At 44.2% G+C, this 25,717-nt stretch overlaps 1 protein-coding gene across 2 annotated transcripts; it reads right to left on the bottom strand.

Moving 5' to 3' along the window:
• Positions 1 to 13,128: 13,128 nt before the first annotated feature.
• Positions 13,129 to 24,501, bottom strand: USP18 (ubiquitin specific peptidase 18). 2 transcript variants are annotated; one of them, XM_072345810.1, is made up of 11 exons: positions 24,283 to 24,501; positions 21,494 to 21,706; positions 20,356 to 20,452; positions 19,737 to 19,882; positions 18,581 to 18,660; positions 17,605 to 17,751; positions 16,999 to 17,094; positions 16,274 to 16,444; positions 15,659 to 15,790; positions 15,156 to 15,205; positions 13,129 to 14,642 (listed from the first exon to the last, which is right to left on the bottom strand). In XM_072345810.1, exons 1-11 carry the CDS (start codon positions 24,347 to 24,349, stop codon positions 14,594 to 14,596), a joined length of 1,248 nt encoding a protein of 415 aa, XP_072201911.1. In that variant the 5' UTR covers positions 24,350 to 24,501; the 3' UTR covers positions 13,129 to 14,593. The 2 variants fall into 2 exon arrangements, with proteins under 2 accessions (XP_072201911.1, XP_072201919.1); XM_072345818.1 differs by having other exon boundaries at positions 14,483 to 14,642; positions 15,659 to 15,747; positions 24,283 to 24,467.
• Between the last annotated feature and the right edge of the window lie 1,216 nt (positions 24,502 to 25,717).

The following is a 25,717-nucleotide window of genomic DNA, read 5'->3' as shown; positions in this document are numbered from 1 at the left end:
CAGGTGTATAGGCTGAAGCAACTCTTTTTTTCCTTCCCTGTGGAAAACAACACTAGCAACCTTTGGATCAGAACAGAAAGGTACTACTATCCAGAGAGTGGTGTAGGAGAGTGCAAATGTACTCTTGGCTTCTAGAAATCTGCCCAACTTTTCTGCCAAATAAAATAATTCTTCTGTTTCCTTTATCAGACTTTGGATTTGCTGGAAGAAGTTTGCAGCCTTTACTGCAGTTATTCTACTGATAAGGGCAGTATTTACACACTTCTGTAGATATGATAATCCAAACATACAAATCTCCTACCAGTTTGTTAGTGTTTAGCAGTTCATAAATAGGAAACTTCATTAAGAAAGCTGCCCCAGGAATACAATTCAGTAGTGCCCTCTGAGGTGTTCTCAGTCGATCACACAGTTCTGGACTTGGTGAGAATCTGAAACAGTATATTGTTCTACCACATAAAGTTCTTCAGATGTTGGAGGGCTGGTCTTATATTAACAGCTAAAAGTGTTTTAACCTGTTGTCTAAAAAATACAGACAAAATGGGGGAATATCTAAAACTTGTGATGATTTGTGTTTATTACAGAGACTGCTTTTTGTGTGTCCCATGGATTCTGGGTTATTCAGCTTATTTAACTGTCATTACTAAACACTAATAAGATACATAGAATCCTTAGAGTTGGAAGAGACCCTTAAAAACCATCTAGTCCAACTCTGCAATGAACAGGGGCACCCATAGGTACATCAGGTTGCTCAGAGCCCTGTCCAGCCTGACCCTGAGTGTCTCCAGGGATGGGGCATCCACCACCTCTCTGGGCAACCTGGTAACGTCTTTTGTTACAACTACAAATACTTACAAGATTAAAGAAAACACACAGGCAAAAGATCAGAACTTTGTAGTTGATAACAAAAGAAGCAAAGCTGTGCTTGTTCAGTTTGCTCTTCAGTATTCCCATGAACTATGTTCTTCCATCTTGGTACGTGTTGGGTTTAATGCTGTGATTTGATACGTGTGGGGTGTTACAAATCACTTGAATGATGAAGCACAGTCCTTCTGATCCCTGAAGGATCTGAAGATAATGCCTGTGTTTGTCTTCCAGGGAGGAAAAAAAGCTAATCCTTGTGGGTTTTGCACCTAGAAAAAGAGCATATGACTGAATGACTTAAGTGGATATTGTCTTAATGCTAAGGAAACTGCATGGGTACAGCTTTTCTCTTCACAAAAGAAAAAAGTAATTGAAACTCTTCCTTAAAATGGAGTTTATTTATGCTTACTGTCTGTGATGGAAAGCAGACAAAGGAAACAGGAAAAAAATAATTATAAGGAAGAAAAGCTGCCTATTTATTTTGGAGCTTCCAGCCCATTTTGATTTTTCAGACACTGACCTGAAATCCATTAAGAGGTGCCTCGGCATACATTAACTCCACATAAATCCCAGTGCTACCCATCTGCACAAGGTGGACAGTGTTCTAACAAACCCTGATGCTTGCTGGGTTACAGCAGATATAGATGTGATCAGGTCTGGCTGAGATTCCCTCTTTATTTTAAAGTGAGGCTATTAATGGGTGTCTGTTGAGAGGATATTGATTGATAACCTAGTCCTGCCTAAAAGTAGAGGAGAAGATGGTGAAGGAGATGTTTGCTTGCTTAATGCACAGATTCAGTATTTCTTCTTGAAACTGAGGAAGGTTTCCACCTTTATCCAATTCAAAGTCAAAAACCTGAATGAAGGTCCCAAACAGCTGATTTGCCATTTGCAGAAAGGCAAATGTAAGTAGAATGGCAGGAAGAATATAAAAAAAGCAGAAGTAGAAAAGTGTTGTGTGTGTTGAAATGCTGGAAAGCATGCAATGGATGAGCGTTTTTGGTGAACAATGAAACTGTGATCAAGTTACAGTGCTGGTGTCCTTTTATCACAAGCAGGTTTTTCCCTTCTCAGCTCTGCCTCACAACTCCCAGACTTCTTACATTACTTTCCCTTAACCAGCTGATTGCCTTGTTTTTCTCGGTCTCTCATAGTCCCCATATCAATGAACTGCAAGGTCCAGCTGTTTGCATCCAGCTGGAGTATCTGGCTGTCTTATTGTCCTTAGTCATTTACCTTGGTCCCATAGTGTAGCCTGGCTCTGTTTCTATCTAGTCATGCTGCCTCTTTTCTTCCAGCCCTGGGGCACAGTATTGGAGAAAAGCAATCTCAACTTTCCATTTCTTGATAATTCAGCCAGAGACAAGTGTATTTTCACAGGGATATTGAAAACCACAGCCTTGACATAAAAGCTATTCCACGGCCAGGGATGCTCCATTAAATGCAAGACACTAATTGTCACAGACAGGTGTGATACCGGTCCTGATGAGCTAAAGCATAATTGGCCTGATTATTGGCAGGTTTGTATTTTACATCTGGTTTGCTCAAGAGCCCATCCATCTGTTTACAGTTGGAGATTCTGATGACCTTTACCATCCCCACATCCACCAGTTCTGCCATAGCCTAGAAATAACACAGAATCAGATTTGCTATTGCATTAAGATCTTTTTTCTTTTTTTGTTTTCCTCCCCTTCCTTTCCTTTTCCTTTCCCTTTCCTTCCCCTTCACTTTCCCTGTCCCTTCCCCTTTCCCTTTGCCTTTCCCTTCCCTTTCCGTTCCTCTTTCCCTCCTTCCTTTCCCTTTTTCATATGGAAAAAGTGCCTGCAGAAGCACTGTAATGGTAAAGCTCTTCATAGTTGAGATGTGGCAGTAGTACAGCACAGTGAATGCCAGCACCTTGATCAAAGAGTCAGGCTCTCGTGTCATGTGCCACTGTATAAACAAATGATAGCACTGCTCCAGATGAACAATTATCATACTACGATTATTTCAGTAGAACGCCACCATTTTGCAGTACTCCCCCAAGCAGCCCTTCTGCTCCCTAATAGCAGAGGTGGGGTTTTCTTTACAATAATTCCTCAGCTGACAAAAGAATTTTCCCATAATAAGAAGCCCGTAGATGGAACAGAGTGGCTGTGTTCAGCCAGCCCAACAGCCAGAACAGAAAACCAGATCATCACTACTGATTAATTTCCCACAGGAGCCGCACCATTTAGCAGTGTTGTTATAGCACGAGCAGTGCTACATGCCTCCCGTTTCCTATTTCACACTAACAATAAAGCCACTTGACAGCTCTAATTAGTTTGGCACCTCTAACAGAGGAGCAGGAGAAAAATAATGTCCTGCCTTTCCATCAGAAAAACAAACACCTTTACCAAATCATAAATCCTTTGCACTTGAAATTGCTACCATAAGCAGCAGCCTGGCATAACCAATTTGGAGCTAGGAGATATCGTTTAGTGGTTTTCTGTAGGTATTGTAAAGGGAAGACAGTTGGACTAGATGATCTTGTAGGTCTTAATTCAGCTGATGGGCAAACCTCCCATGTATCGAGCAAATCAGTATCACTGGGAATTATCACCTTATCATCTGCAGGAAATGGCTCCTCACCTACCCATCACGGCAAAATAAAAGTGGGGTTAAAGTAAGCTGAATGATTAAGTAAAGAAATCACATAGAAACCCAACAAGCAAGTGGATATCCTGGCTAATGTTTGTGTTGTGGAGAGAAGTGGCCAAGAACAGTAATCTGCATGAATACAGTAATCTTCAAGAAAATCTGCCTCTGGAGAATCCGTCCTGCGGGCAGAGGAAGGGCAGACACTTTTATGTGCTCCAGTTGGGTTGTGGGAAGTCTGGGGATGTGACACAATGGGGAAGCGAGGATTTATTTAACCTGGGGGTAGAGAAAGAAGAGAATAAAGGGGATTTACAACTGTTTGATCCTGGGTAAGCAAAGGACTGCCAAATCCCAGACTTTAAGAGGAATGTCATCTGGATGGTGGTTTGATCCATGCCAAGGAAATGCTGCGTTGGTGAAAGTGAGGTGATTTTGTATTATGAAACCTGTCTTAAACAGTCAGCACCTTACCTTTCTTCCTCATCGCTCCGTATTATGTCATGATGTCATTATGTCTTAATGAGGCTTAACAATGCTTGTCATTAGATCCCCAAAAAAGAAGTGTCCTGACAGAGGGCTCAGGAGAGTCGAAGCCTCACATGCCTTGAATCCCATGGGCCAATGTATCAGGAAGAGATCCAAATAATCCAGCTGGAGGGCAGCAAGTGTATTCCAGCAGGCCTCCTTCACCAGAGGCCTCTGATGGAAGGTACACCACAGCTGAAGGGGACTCTCTCTCCCAGCCTTACAACTGCAGATCATCCCGAGCAGGGGGCACTTGGCATGAACAGAAGCGGCCCACCATAAAGGACAGCTCCTCATCCTGAGGAAGCTGCAGTTATGTGCACCTTATTTTATTCGCAGCACTACCGGCCAGCTAAGTAAAATGGGAATGAGGCAAAAGAAATAAATAAATATCAAGAAATTTAAATGAGGATTAAACAAAATGAATTAAAAAAAAAAAGCAAAACTGGTGGATATCAACCCCCAGTTTCCAGTAGATAGAAGTTACTTTATTTTTCCTACCATTGTTGTTGGGGGAAAAAACAAAACAAAACAACACCCGGGAGTTAACAGGCTAAGCCCAGCAGCGCAGCAGGAGTGAGCACGAATACAATAGCTGTGCTTCCTATCTCAGAGGCAGCTGAGAGCACAGCCTCAGTTCCTGTCTCCATAGCTGACAATGGATATGGACTACAAAAAAAAATCCCTCTCACATCAAGCCAGGTCTTCAAGGGTTGACCTCTTTCTTCTCTCCATCCACATCATGCTTACACCTGAGAGAGGAGCTAGCTCCCAACCCAGTTCCATCTGTGGGCCAGTGGTCGTGCATGAGATGGGTTACCCAAATAAAGAGGTCTTCCTGCCTCACAACGCCCTCTTCAATTTATATTTATAGCACAGCCCTGGTCTCACTCTCATTCTGGCACACATAGGTGCAGTCACAGTGGTGGAGTGGTGGTAGCCAGCACTGACTGCAAACTTCACCACATCTCTTGCTTTTCCTTAGGGAGACTGAAACAAGAGAAAAACAGAATATAACAGAAAAACAAGTTGACTGCCCTTCAAATCCGGAGACTTTAGAACACAAAATATTGAGGTGCTCCAATTCAGTTCTTGTTCTTAATAGTTTTCTGGAATAAAGGGAACAGTTTGGCGCTGACTGCAAGTCATGGATGACTTGCTTGAGCTGATCTGTCCTTCTGTGAGGATTGAATGCTCCCATTCAGGCACGAAGGGATCTTGAAATAAGTTCTAATTTTCCCCAAAGCAAAAAGCAGTTTCTAGTGTGAGACATTGGCAGCAAAAGAACCTGAATAACTTCTGGAAAGTCTTCTGGCCTTGCACACCAACAAGCTGACTCGTCAACACAGAACAAGGGACGCGAGAGGACTACAAACCACTACAGACAGTGCCACCTCCTGGGTAAAATGCACAACTTGGTATTGAAGAGAAAAGTAAAACCCTTCCGTTCTTGGCTCAGAGATGCCGAAGTGTTGCTTGACAGCTGGGTTATCAGCTCTGGAAAATGACACTTCAAAAGGAAACATGATCCGAAGCAACAACCACTGCCTACATTCAGCTTAATTACATCTCCATCCATCACCTTATTTTTTTTAATGGTTTCAATTCTTCAAGTGTGTCCAGCCAAAGGGCGTTTGGTTCACCTTAATTCAAAGCAGCCTCACATAGAAACCGCAGCAGGTTTGTTCTTCTTCTGTTTTGTTTTCCCACGAGCCTACATGTTTAAACCAAGTTTAAAGCTGTACAAGTGTTGGTCTTTGGAGCCACGTTCTGTGGTTCTGTGCTGGAGAGAGCTGTCTGGGAGGAACCACAGCAGGGAGTGATCTGCATTCCTTTCAGGTGGAGTGGTGAAGAACAGCAGTGACGGTATATCCTGTCAGTACACAAAGCTGAGTAACACAAGATGGTTTTCAGAAAAAAATAATCTATCTTTTATATTATGCTCACTGGACAAAACTTCAACTTCCGTAGTCAGAGTGAAAAGGACTCCCTGTTGTCCCACTGAAACACAGAGAGTTGTAGCTCCAGTTACGTGGGAACCCTGATATCAAATAGCTTTGACTATTTAATCTCAGTAGGTTTGGACTGTGTTTTCTTTGCGTTAATACAAGAGATGTTTTGTGGTGACAGAGATCACGTGTCCAAAAATTTCCTTCTATGTAGTCCTAATAGGTTCCTATTACTGTACTAACCAGTTCCTTCAGAGAGCTCATCAGCATCAGTGCCCTAAGAGACCCCATGCAAGGCATAATTTTCACTTACAGCCTATTTAGCTGCTGTTTAGGTTTCTTAGTATCTGCTGTCATCAAACAATCAAGACTGAAAGGGTTAAATGAATTAATTTTTTACTTCTGTGATGAATAGCAGCAGCTGACAGCATTTCACTGACACGTATCACACTGACTGTGGCTGCAGCTTTTTATGTACACCATAATCTCTGCTTTTCTGAAAAGAAAAAGAAAGAAAAAAGGCATTTGAGGAGTTCACACACCCTCAAATAACCATTTCCAGTCTTGCCTGTCCTCTCCCAAGCACATCACTAGAAGAAGTCACAAAGATTTTTGTCTTTGTTTTGCCCACAGGAGGAATCATAAAGAATTCCCAGTCCTGCTTCATCCTCACCATGCACCCACATTATTTGCCCTTCACTGCCTTAATTGCAGCCTGCAGATTTTCCTCATGAGAGGAAAGCAGCCTACATCTCACTTCCCTGAGCACAAATGGTGACACTGGGGTTGCCTGATGCACAAGGCCAAACCATGTGGTCAAAATCTCTGTCTCTGTAGGGTTTCAGGGGGAATCTAAAGTGAATCAGTGCCACCATTACAGATAGATCTAAGCTTTCCTTAGGGATCCTTCATCTGTTCAAAGAACTTCATGCTTACAGAGAATATTTCACTTTGCCATAGAATTCTAAGATTGAAAGATGGCTTATCTACTACAATTTGCTGCAATACACAGTATGATAAAGGGAGATATTAACTAAAAAGGAATGTCCCGTTCCTATTTCCCATTAATTTATAACCTTCCAGCATTTCTCTGGATTAATATTAACATTTGCAGGATGTAATGATGATAAAATCTAGTCAGAGGTCAAAATATTTGATGGTTTGACACTCTTAAAATGTTCTGATGCAATTTTGCTGATATCTTTAAAAAAATCAAATAGACAAAGGGTTATTCCCCATTCACCTGTTAATGATACACTTTTGGAAGTATTTCGACATTGCCACAGTGTGATTCATCAAGAACCACAGTTCCTTTAAGCAAGGCCTTCCCTTACTTGAAAGAGTTAAGAAATAAATAGCAAGTAGAGCTTTGTCACCTCAAGATCCATTTTGTTACTTCCGAGTGATTCTTCAAAATCAAACAAACCTCTTTTATCTTCAAGACAGATGATCAGCAGTGACAGTCTGGATCCTTGATGTTGTGGTAGTGCTACTTCACGGCCTTATCTGTTTGTATACTGTCTTACATTGGACAGTTTATCACTCATAGCAGAAAAACTTCTGCGTAAATTGCACAATGGTTTTACAAGGCTCAGGCAGAATAGCAGTCTATGCTGGAAAATCCCAAACCTGTTTGACTCTAGTCTTGAGGCTCCTGTGTCCTGACAGTAGGACCCGGTGTGCTGCCTGATTTCAGAGCACTGCCCAACATTTCACAAGAAGTCATTTCAAAGATATGAGTGTTACGCACTTATCATTTATCCAGTCATCAATGAACTTTCCCTTCTCTGGCATTTCTTTGCCTGTTACAGCAAAGAACAGCCCCAGGGTAACACCACATTTCAACAGGCAGAGCCTCAGATGCCCAGTGAAGCAGTTCAGGTCCTTCAGGCCCTTTTTGCGTCTTGCTGCCCCCACGTGCAGGATATTCTCAGCATGAAAGCATAAATGCAGCATTTTTTTCATTAAAAACACAAAAACAACAACAAAAATTGAGGTGGTCCGTGAGTGCTTAGGAAACATTAATGTCCATAAATCCATGGGACCTGATGGGGTGCACCCGCGGGTGCTGAGAGAGCTGGCGGAGGTTATTGCTAAGCCGCTCTCTGTAATTTTTCAAAGGTCTTGGAGAACTGGGGAGGTGCCTGAAGACTGGAGGATGGCCAATGTCACCCCAGTCTTCAAAAAGGGCAAGAAGGATGACCCGGGTAATTATAGGCCAGTCAGCCTCACCTCTGTCCCAGGGAAGGTGATGGAACAGCTTGTGCTGGATGCCATCTCCAGACAACTGGGAGAAAAGGAGGTTATCAGGAGTACTCAGCATGGGTTCACCAAGGGGAGGTCGTGCTCGACCAACCTGGTGGCCTTTTATGAAGATGTCACTAGCTGGGTGGACGGGGGGAGAGCGGTAGATGTAGTCTACCTTGATTTCAGTAAGGCTTTTGATACGGTCCCCCATGACATCCTTATAACAAAGCTGAGGAAGTATGGGATAGATGAGTGGACGGTGAAGTGGATCGAGAATTGGCTGACTGGCAGAGTGCAGAGGGTTGTCGTTGGCGGTGCGGTGTCTGGCTGGAGGCCTGTTACTAGTGGTGTCCCCCAGGGGTCTGTGCTGGGTCCAGTCTTGTTCAACATCTTCATCAACGACCTTGATGAGGGGATAGTGGCCACCCTCAGCAAGTTTGCTGATGACACGAAGCTGGGAGGATTGGCTGACACGCCTGAAGGCTGTGCGGCCATTCAGAGAGACCTGGACAGGCTGGAGAGCTGGGCACTAAGAAACCGGATGAGGTTTAACATAAGCAAGTGTAGAGTCTTGCATCTCGGTAGAAATAATTGCATGCACCAGTACAGGCTGGGGGAAGACCTGCTGGAGAGGAGCTCTGCTGAGAGGGACCTGGGCGTCCTGGTGGACGACAGGTTGGCCATGAGCCAGCAGTGTGCCCTTGTAGCCAAAAAGGCCAATGGCATACTGGGGTGCATTAAAAAGAGCGTAGCCAGCAGGTCAAGGGAGGTGATCCTCCCCCTCTTCTCTGCCCTGGTGAGGCCTCATCTGGAATACTGTGTCCAGTTCTGGGCTCCCCAGTACAAAAAAGACAGGGATCTCTTGGAAAGAGTCCAGCGGAGGGCCACAAAGATGGTGAAGGGCCTGGACCATCTCCCCTACGAGGAGAGACTTAGGGAACTGGGTCTGTTTAGCCTTGAGAAAAGAAGGCTGAGAGGGGACTTGATCCAGGTTTATAAATACCTGGGGTGTGGGAGCTATAGTGGCGAGGCTGGTCTCTTTTCAGTAGTGCGTGGGGACAGGACTAGGGGCAACGGGCTGAAACTCCAGCATAGGAAGTTCCGCACGAATGTGCGCAAGAACTTCTTTACGGTGAGGGTGACGGAGCACTGGAACAGGCTGCCCAGGGAGGTGGTGGAGTCTCCTTCTCTGGAGATATTCAAGACACGCCTGGACGCCTACCTGTGCGACGTGGTGTAGGGAGCCTGCTTTGGCAGGGGGGTTGGACTCGATGATCTCTAGAGGTCCCTTCCAACCCCTACAATTCTGTGATTCTGTGAAAAAACTGGGAGTCCATGAGACTGAGCATGGGTATGCTCAGCATCCACTGGGCATACACACAAAGAGCTTCCATACTTCCATTGAAAGGCCAGCAGCATCAATCAGGTGGCCAAGGGCCATACTGAATCAAACTGTGCAAGCCACGGGAGGCAGAGCTTTCAGTCCTTAGTCTGTTTAGGAAAACAACAATTGCCTCAGAGCACTCTTAAGTCTGAGTGAAAATCTTTGTCTACTTTAGAGACGCAAGTCCAGCTTCCATCTTTCATATCTGTGCAAAAGCTCTGGCAGAGTTAGTACTGTTTCCTTCCACTTGGAGTCCCAACCCACAGTCATAAGAAATGGAGATGGTAGGTGGATGAGACACGGAGATGTTTCTGTTGAATGGCCCACCTTTTTACCTTCTATTTTATTATCACGACCAAACAAATGACAGCTGAAAGCGTCACTTTCCACATAGGTTAAAACGGACTCAAGGTACTCAAGAAGAGGCTTAGTTTACATATTAGGAAGGTTTATTTCACAGACAGAGTAGTCAAGCAGGCTACCAATGGAAAGTATGGAGTCCCCATCCCAGGATGTATTTAAGAGACATGTGGATGTGGCGTAAAGGATGTGGTTTAGTGGTAGGACTTGCCGGGTCAGGTTGATGGTTGAACTTGGTGATCTTGATGGTCCATTCCAACCTAAATGATTCTATGGCTCCGTGATTTGCCTTTAAGCCCTTGTTCAGTTTTTCACAGCAGCTGTGCTTGTAAATTATGCTGTGGGATTTTTCCTTTAATTTCAGGAGATTTACCTCAGAAACACTGAAGATACTTCCAGTTTATTCACCACATTTACTTCAGAAATCCGTGTTACTTTTTAAGTCCTCTAAAGCATTATGACTCCTGTGCCTGTTTTCACGGGCAAGTGCAAACACCGCTGAGCCTGATAAATGCAAGCTTCCTGGTCGAATATAAGCCAGCCATGTGGGAAACAGCAAGGAGTCTGGGCTGAAAACTAATTGCTTCACAAAATATCTCCAAAGGGCTATCTGAGGTCTGTTTGCACTTGCAAGGAAAGCACTGCCCTCTATGTACAGCTGAAAGAACAGGCCACCTTGTCAGGAGAAACTTCAGCAGGGCCTTCCTCCCCTCAGGTGGCCACAGCTCAGGGCACACTGTGAGGGGAACACCAGTGGTAACTATTTGATAAGTAACTCTTGTAAATTACAGTTATACTTGAAGAAAAGCATTAAAAAATATATTTCTTTTTTTTTTTTTCTTTCATGTATAATCCGTAGATTGACAACATGCTGAACTTTCAGAGAATACACACGACTGTACATTACACAAAAATATACATGTCTATTTTAAAATGTTCTGGTTTTTATGTGTGTATGGAAACTGGGGATACTGAAACTGAGGAATATCTGAACCCGAGGATGTGTCTGCCAGAGATGAAGCAGAGAATCTGTGCATTTTGCTATGGATCTATTCCTATCTCACAGACTGTTCCCATTAAGACTTGCTAATCACAAAACAAACCCATAAAAAGGAAATGAAGGTTTACCAGAACCTACAGTTATCTCTCCAGTCTTCTTTTGGCTTCATCTTGTTTCTCAAGGACCTTGCTACCTGTGCTAGGTTTCATTTGCACAGTGACTCTAGCACAGGGTCAGTAATCCCAACTCCTCTGAGGGGACTCTAGGGCTGTGTTGGGAACTCAGGCAGAAAGGCAGGAGGTGTTTTTCCTCACCCTGCCACTGTGTGAGGTTATAACTGCAGGGCATGGAATCTCAGCACAGGCTGGTTTGCATAGCACTTCATCCCATGCTCTGTTTATCTAGCACACCCATTAACAGCTGTAGGCAGACACAGGGGCATTCAAGGTGATTTTTTGCAAAAACAGCTCAGGTCTGGAAGTTTTTTAATCTGTATGCAATGCAGTCCCACTCCTCCCGTGGCCCAGTGGGATCTGGAAGCAATAGAAACTGATTACAGACCCTGACAATAAATTCACTGTATCTCCAGTGCAAGGGCAAGGTGACCTGGGAAGGTTTAGTCTAATTTTCTCAGTTGTTAGCTCTATCTTCGTTACTTCTGATGTGCAGTTTCTCCAGTGTATGAGCTCTGAGTAGCCTTGAGCCTCCTGGCATTTCCTGCTGCACTCTGTTCCACAGAGTGAAGGATGAAAAAGGAAGTTTGTGTTCTTTATGCAGGGTGAACCTTGATGCTTTATTTCCACACACCTTTCAGGCATAGCAGTTTTTCATAGGGCCACAGTGAGTGTATGTTTCCCAGACAGTCTTGTAAGCAGTGACCCTGGGTTTGCACAGTGAGCTATATTACTACTAGTTATTAATTCACATAGCATGCTCAGCCTATTTCTGGATATAGTACTACAGGCAGCCACCAGATCTGTGCTGCTCTGAATTTTGTAAAAGGCAGCAGTAAAGAGGTCAAAAAGGAGCATGCTATTTAGAACTAGAGAAGTTAATCATGTTCATCCTCAAAGATGCACAGTATCTCCTTCTCCCCATAACCAAGCTCCTGCATGCTATGTGTGTTCCACACTTGTAAGAAATACATGATGCCCTGATGCTTATCAAACCTGTAATTGCCTCACACTGAGCAATAAAGCCTACAGGTCAGGGCCACAAATGTGCTGACAGGCCCTGCAACCTCCTTTTCCCTGCCTTGAGGTTGACCAAAGAAGCTGCTTCACCCTCTCCTCACCCCACGAGCACAATGTTCAGGACCAGAGCTGATATAGGGAAGCTGTAATTTTGGATCTGACACCCATATTCTGTGAGAGAGCTGAGAAAATCCTTATTTGGAACCTTCACTCTTTGTTTTGAGGGTTGTCTTTGAACTCAGGCCCCCATGCTAGGTCCTTGCCCGAGCTACACCAGCAGCTGCGTAAGGAAGGTTAGGAGCCAGGAATCCTCTAACCTCGGAAGGTGCTGATTCAGGACTTCAAATACATTTATTATGGTGATTGAAGCAGTTTACACTTCAACTGTGCAGACCTCAGGGACGTGCAGTTTTTGGGAACCTGCCATAATAAAGAGAGCCAGAACTGGTCTCCGTGTTTCTTAATCCAGGTCATAAACTTGGGCAGTCCTGAAGTGAGTAGGGCACTCATTTTACCTCTTCTGCTCAGGGATAAGTACCAGAGAGGAGAGAGGAGAGCTCAGGGTGACTGCAAGTTTATAGCAAGATGATAAATCCCTGTTCTTGTCGGCCACTGTTCTTGTCTGAAAGCTCACACAAGCTGTGGTCAGACCACATAGCATGAGTTCTCTCTTACAGCATCCCTGTTCTCTCTGAGGTGTTCCAGCTTCTAATGCAGGAAATTAGGAACCCAAATTGTTAGAAATACCTTATTCTTCATCAGTGTTAAACATGCAAGTGTAGCATGCACTACTGGAAGAACCATGCTGGGGACTTGGCTCCAATTTCTAGCACCTTAGGGAACACCATGCCCACAGGGGCCTTCAGTAGTTGGGTTGCACTGCAGATGGAAGTGGAAGAGGCTCATCACCTGTGGGAACTGAGCAGCCCTTACCAGGCAATTTATGTCTTCAGATTAATCCAGGCCAAGAACAATTCAGAAAGGTGACTTGCTAGGGAATTTATCACATACTATTTAATGCAACAAACAAAAATCAGAGATTTCTTTTTATTGACATACAGACTGAAAAGACTCTTAATATATATCTCAGCAATTCCCAGATAAAGGATAAAAGCAGATCGGAACCCTCCAGCTGCATAGTCTCACCACGGGAACCAATAGCACAGCGTGGCAGGATTCAATAGGAGATTTGAAAATGCCTCACTTTCTTTACAAACTTGTACTATACAAAACATTTACTACTTGAGGAACATTTTCAACTTCATGAGCAGAGAAGGAAAGTAGAGAGCAATACAATTCCTGCGGGCAATCCCTTGAAGAAAAAGGAAATTCCCAAAGGTTCAAGTATACCAGGACATTTTTTTTCCATCTCTTCCTGCATTGTACAGAGTGTGTTATCATAATCTTTGACTACTGTGGTGAATAACTTCCACTAAATACACAGATATGCCTGATAGGTATGCCAAAGCAATAATCATCTATGTAAATGCATACGAACTCATCTCCTACATCAGAACTATTACAATAGCTCCTGGTTTTAAAACATCTCTTTATGCTGACACCAGCTTCCAATCACATCTCAATTCCTCAGTGATTCATTTCCTTGAAGTATTTTAAGAGTAAGCATCTCTTCTTCAGTTGGATGTTGTGTTGAAGGATATGGTTTTGTGGGAGCTATTGGTAATAGGTGGATGGTTGGACTGGATGATCTTTTAGGTCTTTTCCAACGTTGGTGATTGCGCGATTCTATGATTGTATGATTCCCTGGAAGCGTCCAAGGCCAGGCTGGATGGGGCTGTGAGCTACCTGGTCTAGAGGGAGGTGTCCCTGCCTATAGCAATGGGTTGGAACTAGGTGATCTTAAAGGTCCCTTCCAACCCAAACCATTCTATGACTGTGATCACTGCTGCATGTGTGATAAGGGCCCTGATCCCTGTTAGAGCTGTTTCTCAAGACTTTCAGGGTCCCTTGCCCAGTTTGCCGTCATCAAAAATGGCCTGAAAAGCTCTTTTGGTCTTACAGCTGCCATGGCTCTCCAGCTGTACCGCGTGCTCTCTTGGAACACCATGCAGGCTTTCAGACCAAAAAGTTCTTCTGTACTGAAATCTAGGTGCCAGCATGTTAAGTCACAGAGAAAAGAACTAACCTTATTATTAACCTGGGTAAAAATTAATACAAAGAATCACACAAATATGAAGGATACAATAAATAAATAATCACATGGCAGGAAAGAAGAGATTTCTAGACGCAGTAATTCTAAGGTCCTTTTTCCAGTTGAGTTTGTCCCGTACTTCTTTTGTGGGGAAAAAAACAAAGCCAACAAACTGAATGCAGCTGTTGATGGAGTGCAGTTCTTCTTTGAGGAGCATTTGCACACATCCACTCTGGCTTGCAAATGTTGAGCTCTGTGGGCAAGGCACAGCTTCTGAAAACATTCTGTTACAGCCAGATAAGGCTATTGGGAATGTTTTTTCATGTAAAACAAGAGATATGCTGTTTGTCCCCTGCAGAAAGAAAGAAAAAGCAAAATGAGAATGTTTGAAGATCTCACTGATTTCGGTTGCAAAAAACACTCCAGGTTTGTTCCTGCTCACCTTTTTAAGATTCAGGTCAGCTGAAGCGGCCCAACCCAGTGCTTCTATGACAGCATGCTAACCTCCCTGGCAGCACTATAGCTTATAGGAGGAAGTCTCTCTCTCCATGCTCATTTTCTTATGATTCATCAACATACAAAGCATGGAGGAATCCTGACTGATGTACCTAATGCTAGGCAGGATCAAGGGTCAGTCACAACAGCACCACTCCTACAGCACCATTTGTGACTACTTCAGGCTCCAGGAGCAGCCAGTACATTTGTGTCAAATAACCAGAAGACAAGAATGCTCCCTATGCACTCCAACAACCCCAGCTCATGACAGGCAAAGGGCAATTCCTATCATTAGTTCTCCCTTTCTTTTCTGCATCGTTTTGCAGACCCCAGAGTGGCATTAAGTAAAAACAAAGAGGTGTTTCCTTACCAGTTGAGGTCTGAATGCCCATAGGTACTTCTAACATCGTCCCACGACACCTGAAGCAAAACACAGAAGGTAAGGGTGGTAAAAACTCTTGAGACGGACATACTGTGATACCAGCACAGCAGTCCTCATGACAGTGACACAACTGCTACATCAAGGAACTACAAATATTTCAATTAAACGATTTGTTGCTCATGCTTTGTGAGGAAAATCTGTTCCTCCGCCTCTTCTGAAAGAAATGAATGCATTGAACAGATCTAGAGTGCATAATGTAGGGTATACAGTCAGTGGCTGCTTGTGGGAAATGCAATGCAGATCCTGAGGTCCTGAGCTAAAGCCATCTTGACCTCAGTTCTGAGTCCGCTGTAGAAGAGGAAAGAGATGCACAAAGCTCTGCAGCCTCATTTTTCTCTCCCGGTTCTCTTTAACTAGCAGTCAGTCAGACTAAGTGAGATCTAGAGGAGCGTCTGGAAAGCTACAAAAGAAGTGTGGATTTGTCTCCTTACCTGTTCAACAAGAGAATCGTTGAAGCAATACCATTTGCACTCGGTGAGACTTCGAATATAGGCACAGTAATGTCCACAGCTAGTTGATCCTGAATGAGCAACAACAGCAAAAAGCTCATACTGCCAGGAAGCCTGTAAAGAGGAACTTTCAGTAAGGCAATTTTCATTTACCGCTGTTGAAGACAAGCAGCAACCAAGACAGCAAGAAAGTGCATTTCATAAGGGAAAAAAAGACAAAGATTATGCTGACCACTCAGCTGGTTGGCAAAGCTGTTGTTCTGCTAACCTCAAGGTCTGGATTTGGTCAACTAAACCGACAACATTGAAATCTTTCCCATAGTACTTTTAGACATGGAAGAAAGAAGTCATGCTCATTGCTATCAGGAGAAAGATAAAGAACCACAGAGCCTGGTTTTTGGCTTCATGGCAGAAGCTCCAGTTAATATAACTAACTTTGGAGGCAGGAAATTGAATAACGCCTGAACCAGTCAAAACAATAAGATGTCAGACAACACCAAGCACAGGTAAAATCTGAGACATACATTTCTTATCAAATTCGAGCTAAAGGCAGAGGAAAATCTGCCTCTTTTAGACAGGGCATCAGGATTATCTCACCTTTTCATTGTCATATGCTTGGTACTGCTGTTCTGTCAAGACTGCATTGAAATCAAGGTCTTGTGGGAATGACAGACAATTGCTGATTTTGTGGATGTAGGCTGATCTTCCAAAGCAGAAGCGCTTCAGGTGTATGGTCAGAGTCTGTGGCAGGTGGACTAGCTTCACACTCTGGAAAGGAATAAATAATGAAATTTAGAATCAAGGAGCAAACCCAGGGGAGCTGGGGTGGAAACAGCCATTGCCAGACAGTGATTGTAACATAGTAGCCCATCTACTATCATAGTAGTCCCTTCCAAACCTCAGGCTGAGGCACTCTTCCCTTACACACCTCTCTCTTTAACGCACTTGCTTCTGCATGAAACAGCTAATTCATCTGCTGGCAGAGACCAATACTGTAAACACATAGAGCCCAACAGAGAGAAGGAGAGAAAAGAAATCACCCTACACTCTCCTACTCCTAAAGGTATGCACAGAACCAGTAACATACTCTTGTCTACTGCTAGGTGACATATTAAAAACCATGAAAGCATTCTTTCGTCACTGGAGCTACGTTCACAGCAGGGATCTTGCCACATGGCTTTTACCTAGCTGACGCTGCTATACCAACACAGCCTCGAGCTGTTGATCTCTTCAACTGGTATGGTTGAGTTCTTTCTCTATTTTTCCCAGTTCTAAAGGGAGCTCTGTGTGTAAGAGACATACAGGAAAACACTTCTGCTTACCTGCTGGAAAGGTGTTTTCTTTCCACAGTGTTCACAGAAACACATGTTGTGACCAGTCAGCTCTTCGGAATGGAAAAAGCACTGCAGGCACTCCTCCTAAGAAGACAGACCAGTTTTTCTTTCATCTTATTGTCCACTGTCACCTGAAACATCCACTTTCTATTTGCAACAGCCACCATCACTTCTACATCTGGATATCAAATAGCAGTACTGTCTTAACAGTAAAAGAACGCTGCACTGGGCGAATGCAGTGTGCCTGGTGGGGGACTAAAACTTATCTAGGGCACTTCACTACGCTAGCTAAGCTGTCACCAGTACACATCACCACATAGTGTAAGTCTTTGAATCCCACTGAGTATTTAGTCAACAGCCCCCTCCAAAAGGAGCTTCAAAGATTTTATTTTCTTTCTCCAAAACTGAACAGACTTTTTTTTCTGGAGAATTTTAAAAGCCCTCAAAACAAGCAAAAAAAAAAAAAGTGAATGAGAAAATGGAACCAGATAATCTGCTGAGATTCTCTGGATAAGTACTGGGAGACACCAGTCCTACAGGGAGATGTCTCTGACACTGAATAGAGGGGAGTCTTCTTTCTATCACTGAACTTACCAGAGTCTTCAGCATGCAAGAGTCAGAAGCAAGTAATGGGACTGGAAGGGTTAACATGCTGCTGTTCCTGGTTGTTTCAGAAGAGCATATCTGACAGGCCAGGTGCTCCTGCACAGTGATGGTGTACAAATCACTCAGCTTTTCAACCTGGAGGAGGTAACAATGGCCAAAACAAGGTCTGTGAAGAACAGAACTGAGGTATTTCCCTCTGTGGGTGGGAAGGGACATGTCACTTCATGAAGTGTTGGTACTTCAAGGCTTGAACCCAGATCTGAGGCTGACTTCTGTGGAGTAGACAGTTCTCACCATTTAAAGGAGAACAGCTCTTTCCCCTCCCCCCCTAACAGAGGTGAAAGACATCTCCTATAAAAGGACAGCTAAATGTCTGCTTTAAATGCAATTTTATTGTTCTGCTTGGAATAGTAACAGGAATCTGTCTTGTATGTGAGCAGAACTAGGATACTGGTTTGAGGAACAGACCCTTTTTTTCTTACTTCACACCATTCTCTTTGGAGGAACTGTCACATACATACCAAGAGTTATGAAATGTACACAGAGTATGTTTCATGTAATGAAAGAGTAATGAAATGTACAAGGCTGACTTCAAAGAATGAAGGAACTGTGTAAAGACATGTCAGTTCTCACAGAAATTTGGGAAGTAAAGACATGCAAGTTCACTACATTTGGTGTTGCTAAAAGATCAGTCTTATCGTTTATTAATAGACTCTCCTGTTAGAAAGGAGAACCTGGCATGCTCTAAATGTAGGAGCAATAGAAGTGTGATTAAAACTGATGAAGTCCATGAGATCAAGATTGTCCACATTTAAATATGAGAGGGAATACTTAGATGGGAGATAACTCCAAGAATTTCATTTAGGATAATTGACAATGAATGGGATTCTTCTTGGAGAAACAGAAAAACGCTCATATGGCAAAGGCCAAGGAGCCCGTTGTTCACTTCACTGACCATCCTTACCAGCTCTGGGTTTTTCATCTGCTTCTTTAACAAGTTCCAAAGAGTCAAAAAGAGTTGGGCAGCATCACACTGTACAAACACTGGACAAACAGAAAACACAAACTTAATCAGTATTACCAAGAGTGCCAAGCATGTTTTCCACAGATGGCAAAGGAAGATTTGTTCTTCCCCATTAGAACCTGTGTTCTCTTCCATTGCCACCTTCTACCAGGGACAGAGCTTAGTCTGGAGACAAGCTACAGTGTCTTCATATGACTTGAGCAAATAGTGGGAAAAGATGGGAGGGCTTGATTACCCCATTGAACTACGCATTGCAAGAGGAACATCTCTGTCAGCAGGACACAGAGCCTAGCATATGCCTATAACCTACCAGAGGATAAGCCTGATTGATGCCGCATTGAGTTGGGCATCTCTCTTTAAGTGAAATAGAGAGGGCAGAAAGCAAAACCTCAGAGGGAAGAATTACATTAATAGAAATACTAAGGTTAGCTCATGCTCCTCCTTCATACACATCTGGGCTGGTTATTGACTGTCCCTTTCAGAATTGCCCTCTTTTGGCTGTTTATATAAAGATCAGAGCACTTGTATGCAAATCACCACCCATATTTGCACAACTACCCTCAGTGCCTCATCCCTACTGGTGACTCGCGCATATAACTGTTTCTCTCATTCATGCCCATGTCCAGATGGGAGGGTAGGTCAGTGAGTTCTTCTCTTAGCGCTTGTAACAAGGAACAGGAATAGGATCCCTGGGGATTTGGGTGAGCTCAGTATCTTTCCAGCCTGATCCCTTCTTTCTAATAAGAAATAGCAGCTGTTGCACTGTTATTACAATAGTATAGCAAGAGAAATCAAGCCATAAGCCATCCTCTCTATGTCTTGCATAACCCTTTCACTCTGTCCAGTATCAACAGCTGAGTCTTCTAGCAGGCTAGTCACCTTTGCATCCTTTAGACACCAGCAAAGTAACTCAGAAGTAAGACATAGCACCTCACTCATGACAGGGAGGTAGCTATAAAGGGCACTGCATCATCATGTACCTACTCCTTGCATTTCTGAATCTCTCAATGAGATGCCAAGGCCTGCACCGCTTTCTACTGCTTGATAACATTCCCAGCCTGCAGGCAGAGGTGGGCATGAGAAAGTGGTTGCTTACTTTCCACTCTGTGTCTTAGAAGACAGATAGCAAGCTCTGTGGGAGAAACTGCTTTCTGCTTTCCACACTGCATCTTCTCCAGCAGCAAAAGCATTTGGTATGGGACATTATTCTCCTTTTGTGTACCATACACTGGCACTGAGATCCTATAAAAAGAAGTAAAATGAATGGTAACCAAGCAGCACAAAGGAGGAATATTAGATATCACACGTGAAGGAGCAGAGGTAGATGGCACAGATAGCAATTCAAGAGGAAACACATGGGCGTGTTTTCAGCAAAATAAGGAAAGATGGGAAGCAAACACCTGCACTAGCTCAGCCCACAGTGCAAAATGACAGTTCTAAAGCAAAGCTACGATTTTAAGTTCAAGCCTGCAATTTCTCAGTGTGCAAACATTGCATGAGAGATGACTAACAAGTCAGAAAACCACAACTTTTGCCTCTGTAGGCCCTAGTCTGTAAAGTAAGAGGCACAAGAAGGTAGAGATCTTTCTGAGTGAGATGGAAGTATGTAGCACTTCTTAATAAGTCAGTCCTTCTAATGTATGTTCCATATAAAAAAGAACCAGAGGCAGCGGGGCAACAACAGAACCATCTCAGGCAGTTGAAGCAGGCAGTACCTTCGCAGTATCTTTGTGAAGTGTATGTTCATGAAGAACGCTTGGAGCAGCGAGTTCAGACAGCAGGTCTGTCCAATGTTGTACAGTCCAACAGCTCCTGTAGGCACAGGAAAACAGGAAGTGAGTCCAAAGACAGGTGACAAGAAAAGAAAGTGAGAACCATTTAACGATAGCGAATTCATCTTTGTACATATTCAGCCATTCAGTGCCCAGCTTCAGCATCTTGCTCAGACCTGAGAGAGGGCCCAGCCTACTTTCCTCAAGCAGATAACACTGTTTTCTTTTAATAACTGAAAGGAAAATCCAAGTCAGCCTGGATTACGATGCTCAGACATCTCCCGGTTCCTCTACTTTCAGTCCTCTCATAACACGCTTAAAGTAGACAGATGACAAAGGCTGCCTGTATGAACATTTTTATTCAGCCTCTTAAACAGCCAGGCTTATCAACAGAATAAGGAGCTGCATGCGGAGACCACGCGTTAAGTGTCTACTACACAAGCTTCAAGATACCCTTTCAGTCTACCTCTGCTATATTTTTTGTCTCAGTTTTGAAGAAAGGATCTAGCCTGAGAGAAGTGGAAAAAGTAACTCACAGCTGTTTGCACTGCATATAGAAAGAAAGTGTATTCTGTGCCCCAAAGCAATACCAGCAAACCAGCAGAAAGGAAAAGTTTATCGTCTGATGTCAGGAGAAAGGAAATGGAACAGAAACTCAGAACAGCTGTGAAACACGTACAGTCAGTGGTAAGGAGAGATCTACATGATACTGAACAGAATGTACACCTGAAATACTGAAGGCAGCTTCTTGGGAGCCAATCTACTGACACAGGATAGTAACTAGGACCTACTCTATGGTTTAGCAAATCGATAGGCAAAGCTTGGTGGCCCTGCCAGGCAGGGGGGTTGGAGCTTCGTGATCCTTGAGGTCTCTTCCAACCCGAGTCATTCTGTGATTCTGTGATTCTGTGTAAGTCCCTATCAAAACCCAAAATGGTTACTTGACAGTGCAAAATGATAATTATCTGCATATTCCTCAGCAAAGGGGTAAAGGAAGAAATGAAGCCCAAAGACAGAGAATGGAACCAAAGGCATCAGAGCCAGCAAATATGTGTGCAAAGAAAAAACAAAACTTGATTACTGTTTTTTAAGTCTGCAACACCGAAGACTGATGGTGGCCTCCAGTCTTCACTCTTCAGCTCTCTGTCTTCTTTATAATTTTCTTCTTCTGCCTTCATGGTCTCACTTGGTGATGTCTCTAGTTTCTTCTTGCTTTCTTGATGCCCACCTCTTTGACTCATCAATAGTATCGTACGCACAATCACAGAAGGACTGAAGAAGGACATAGAAAGATCTGAAAGATAGGGAACATTCAGAAACACACAATTTGTCTTTCTATTTCATATTTTCATGATGAAAATGATGGAATGTCAATAAAACTGGTTTGATCACCGCAGCAGTGATTGGTACATTTAAAATACTATGGGCGTGGTAACTGGCCAGTATATCAGCGAGGTAAAAGACATGGAGCTTGTTGGCAACTGCACATCCTGACTTCCCTATGTGACTAAATATATGATCCCCCGGTTCCACAGAAACAGCTCCACCTAACCAAGGGAATTCTGCGCACACCTACCTGTCCACCAGTCAGTGAATAATATAATCGTTCAACCATCAGACGTTGCAGAACTCCTCTGTTCAGTAAAAGAAACACCCGAGTATTCAAAGGAGAAAATCTCACCTTCTCTAATTTTTTGAGCTGATGTGCATTTATTTTCTGGTTGGGTTATCGACATCGTTTTTAAGCGCACCAACCACAGCCCTACACTGGCACTCTGTATTTCAATTTTCAAAGGCACTTCAGCATCTACATATCATTTTCAGTTCACGCTTCTTCAAGTGGTCACAAAGGAACTGTTTAAGCAAGAGAACAATTGCAACGCCTCGAGCTTGAATGAATCATTACTCTAACAAACTCTTATGATTCAGGAACTGACACTGTAAGTAAAACTCAAAACAATCATTGAACTAAAAAGAAATTAAAATCACAGTGTCCCACACCCGGATTCACATCATCCAATTTGCTGAAGAGTTTTATTTGAGTGGTGGGGGGGAAGGGGCGGAAAGAAACTCAGAAATTGAAAGATAGATTGGAGAACACTGCATTTTACATGGCAAAGCAGTGATCTGAACTGCTATTCAGGAAAAGCTAAACTAGATTCAGTTTCTTCTTTTGCAAAGCAGTCAGAACCACCCTGGAAAGTGGTTTAACCAGGCATTCAGGATTCTGAAATTTCATCCAGAGAAGGAGTGCATCTTGGTGTGCAGTGGAAACTAGTGGGATTATTTGTTGTGTATCAGCAAGAGTGTGAGTAATGCTGTCAGCCAGCGGGAATGTAGGAGGAGACAGAAAGGAGGGAAAATGATTAGCAGAGTACAGGGAGCGGAACAGCAGCTGTGGGTGTGCTGGACATGAGGAGAACTTGCAAGACACAACTTTTAATAGGTTTAAGGGTGGGATGAATAAGCAAGCTCAGAGCTAGGAAGCTTTGGGAGGCTTGAGAAATAGGTAGAAGGACACAAGTGCGGGAAGGAGCAGAGATCTACAGTGATGGAAGGATCTGGGACTGTGGTTTAATGTAACTCTCCCACAGGCACCCAGGCCCTGCTAACAAGAACCCTGGCTTGGGAGCAAGAACAAGACCTGAACTTCTCAACCATTGCATGGAACTTCCTTGTCTCAGATATAAAAGATACAGTATTCCTAAGATTTGCACATGATCTTCCTTTTCCTGTATAAATGTGTAAGAAATCTGGTGCATGGATAGAGGACCTGGGGAGCAGATTCCCCTCTTAACCCTGATTTGTCCCCTCTTACTGCAGGGACAGGGTCCCTGTTTCCCTGGCAGATGAGGAGCATGAGTCAGTACCGCACGTGGCTTAGATGAGCCAAGTGACCACGCTAACTCCAGGCAGACAGAAAGCAGCAGCCATGTCTGTTTCTACCTTTCACTCATCATCTGCAAGCCCTCTTGCCCAGCCTCTCAGTCAGCTTAGAGTCAGCTCTTTCACTCACTCTGCACCACAGCCTATCTGTCCCATCAGGATACCGATCATCCACGATAAATCCCCGTGGCCCCTTTACACCTCTGTACCACAGTCCTCTCAGCCCCAGCATCCCTGTGGTCTTGCTGCCCCTTGGCCACCCAAGTCCTCTCTACCTGAGGATGGCCTCTGTCCCTGGTTGCCAGTCACCCTTCCCACCATCATCGCTCCTTTATCCTCGTGGGGTACAGGTTGCTAAGGGGACAGACTATGACTCCAGGAGATAATGGCCACCCCAAGGAGCTGATCTAGTGGCTGCTAACCCTGCCTACAGCAGGGTGCTGGAGCTTGATGACCTTCCAGGTGCCCTCCAACCTAAACTACTGTCATGGCTTTATGATTTTGAGCTATTGGTATTCCACATCATAACATCATGTCGTGCACTGGGAGATCAAGAGTTAACAACCATTGACAACCACTCTAGAATTCTACGTGGCCTTGAGGAGATGATGGCGGCTCTGAAGTTGAGCTGAAGGGCTCAGAGATGGACTCGAGCCCTTCTTTGCACTTCTCTTGATGTGACTGAAATGAGACTTGACACTCCCCTGTTGAACTACGTTTGTTCAGCTCCCTTTTTTTCTTTCCCTTTATATATATACATATATTTGTTCATTAAAGGATATTTCTGCCAAACCAGACAAAAGCAACCATTCCAGCCGCTACAAACACCAACTATTTGCACCCCTTCGACTTCACCCCCCACCAATAAGCACAGTAAAGAGTTTGCAGTCAAGAAGACCCCGACACACTGTGCATGGGATCTCTCTACTGGCACCGTACGGCTGCGGCTCTCCATAACGACAAGCAGTCGGAAAGGTTTCCTACCAGTTCCTGCAAGACCTTCGAGCGCTCGGAGCCACGGCCGACCTTCAGCCTTCCCTCGGAGCCTCATACAGCGGGCCAGGAAGGCGCATCAGTCGCTCACCCGCAGCGCGGTGGGCACCTCTGTCCCACGGGCAGCGCTGCCTGAAAGAGTGCCGCCCTCCTCCCGGCTGCGTCAGAGGGCTGCGAGCAGCGCCAGCAACGCCACCGAGCTTTCATTTCCCGTTTAGCTCTGCCCCCAGATAGAAAGTGAAACTGAGCTCCGGCGCGGCCCGCGAGGTGCCGCTCATTTCTCCCTGCTCGCCGCCAGGAGCGGGCGGGGCGTACTAATAGGCTTTTGTTAGGTACAGCATCTGTTCTTTTTAGCTACGAAAGCAACCAGAAAGACAAACTCTTACGAACGCCCACAGCATCCTACTTTGTTTAAAACGATCCCAAATAAGTTACTTGCTTAACTTATTTACTTGCTTAAACTTACTGCATGTTGAAACCTCGAAGTACAACCAGTTCCATTCTTAAGTGAGCCAGGGTCCCCAGGAGGGTATGGGTGAATGGCAGTGCAAAGGTAAGCAAAACTACTCAGCCACAGGGTAGCTCAGGCTCCAGCCCATGCTGGATAATGTCCAGCCTCAGTGAATCCGATTGCATCCAGACCAGCAGGAGTTCAGGCACCAACTCCTCCAGTGCATTTTGAGGCTCTTCTTCCAGATCACCTGCAGGAGGAATGGAGCAGTGTGGTGCTCTGCTTGGATGTTCTGCTTGTTGGGGAGCAGCTACCAGCCCAGCTTTGCACCATACAAGGGGACAGGAGAGCTGAGAGGTGAGTGATGCTGCCCTGATGGCTGGAGAAATGGTGTGTGTGAATCACAGAATCACTCAGGTTGGAAAAGACCTTAAAGATGATAGAGTCCAACCCCAACCTAACCATAGTACTAGCACCTAACATAGTACCTAACTCTAACAACCCTCTGCTAAATCATGTCCCTGAGCACCACATCCAAATGGTTTTTAAACACGTCCAGGGATGGCGACTCAACTGCCTCCCTGGGCAGCCTATTCCAGTGATTAACTACCCTTTCTGTAAAGAAATTTTTCCTGATGTCCAACCTAAATGTACCCTGGTGCAACTTGAGGCCATTTCCCCTCATCCTGTCACCAGTCAAGTAGGTGTTCTGCTATCTATGTGAAATAGATGGAGCCCCTGGGAGCCCAGGAATGTGAGACTCTGCTCATACAGCCTGGCCCTCACACCAAGAGCTCTTCAGCCAAGGTAGCAGTGGCAGTGAAAAGCTCCAAATCATTCTAAAGAGTTCATTGACTACTGAGAGAACTGGGATCCTGATTCCTAAGTGTCCATGCTAATAATAATAATAATAAAATAAACAATAAAATTGATAATCAGGATGAGATTTGAAAAGCATTCTGGGAGTTAAGAACT

This window comes from Excalfactoria chinensis, chromosome 1 (genome assembly GCF_039878825.1).
Source record: "Excalfactoria chinensis isolate bCotChi1 chromosome 1, bCotChi1.hap2, whole genome shotgun sequence".
Classification (NCBI taxonomy): Eukaryota; Metazoa; Chordata; class Aves; order Galliformes; family Phasianidae; genus Excalfactoria; species Excalfactoria chinensis.
This window is presented reverse-complemented; position numbering and strand designations above follow the sequence as displayed.

Coding starts and splice junctions, on each gene's coding strand:
- USP18 (XM_072345810.1), bottom strand. CDS start 24,349: ATGAGGCTCCGAGGGAAGGCTGAAGGTCGGCCGTGGCTCCGAGCGCTC. Junction 17,752..18,580: donor AGATGAAAAACCCAGAGCTG/GTAAGGATGGTC, acceptor TACCTCCTCCAG/GTTGAAAAGCTGAGTGATTT. Junction 15,791..16,273: donor AAGCATATGACAATGAAAAG/GTGAGATAATCC, acceptor TCCTCTTTACAG/GCTTCCTGGCAGTATGAGCT.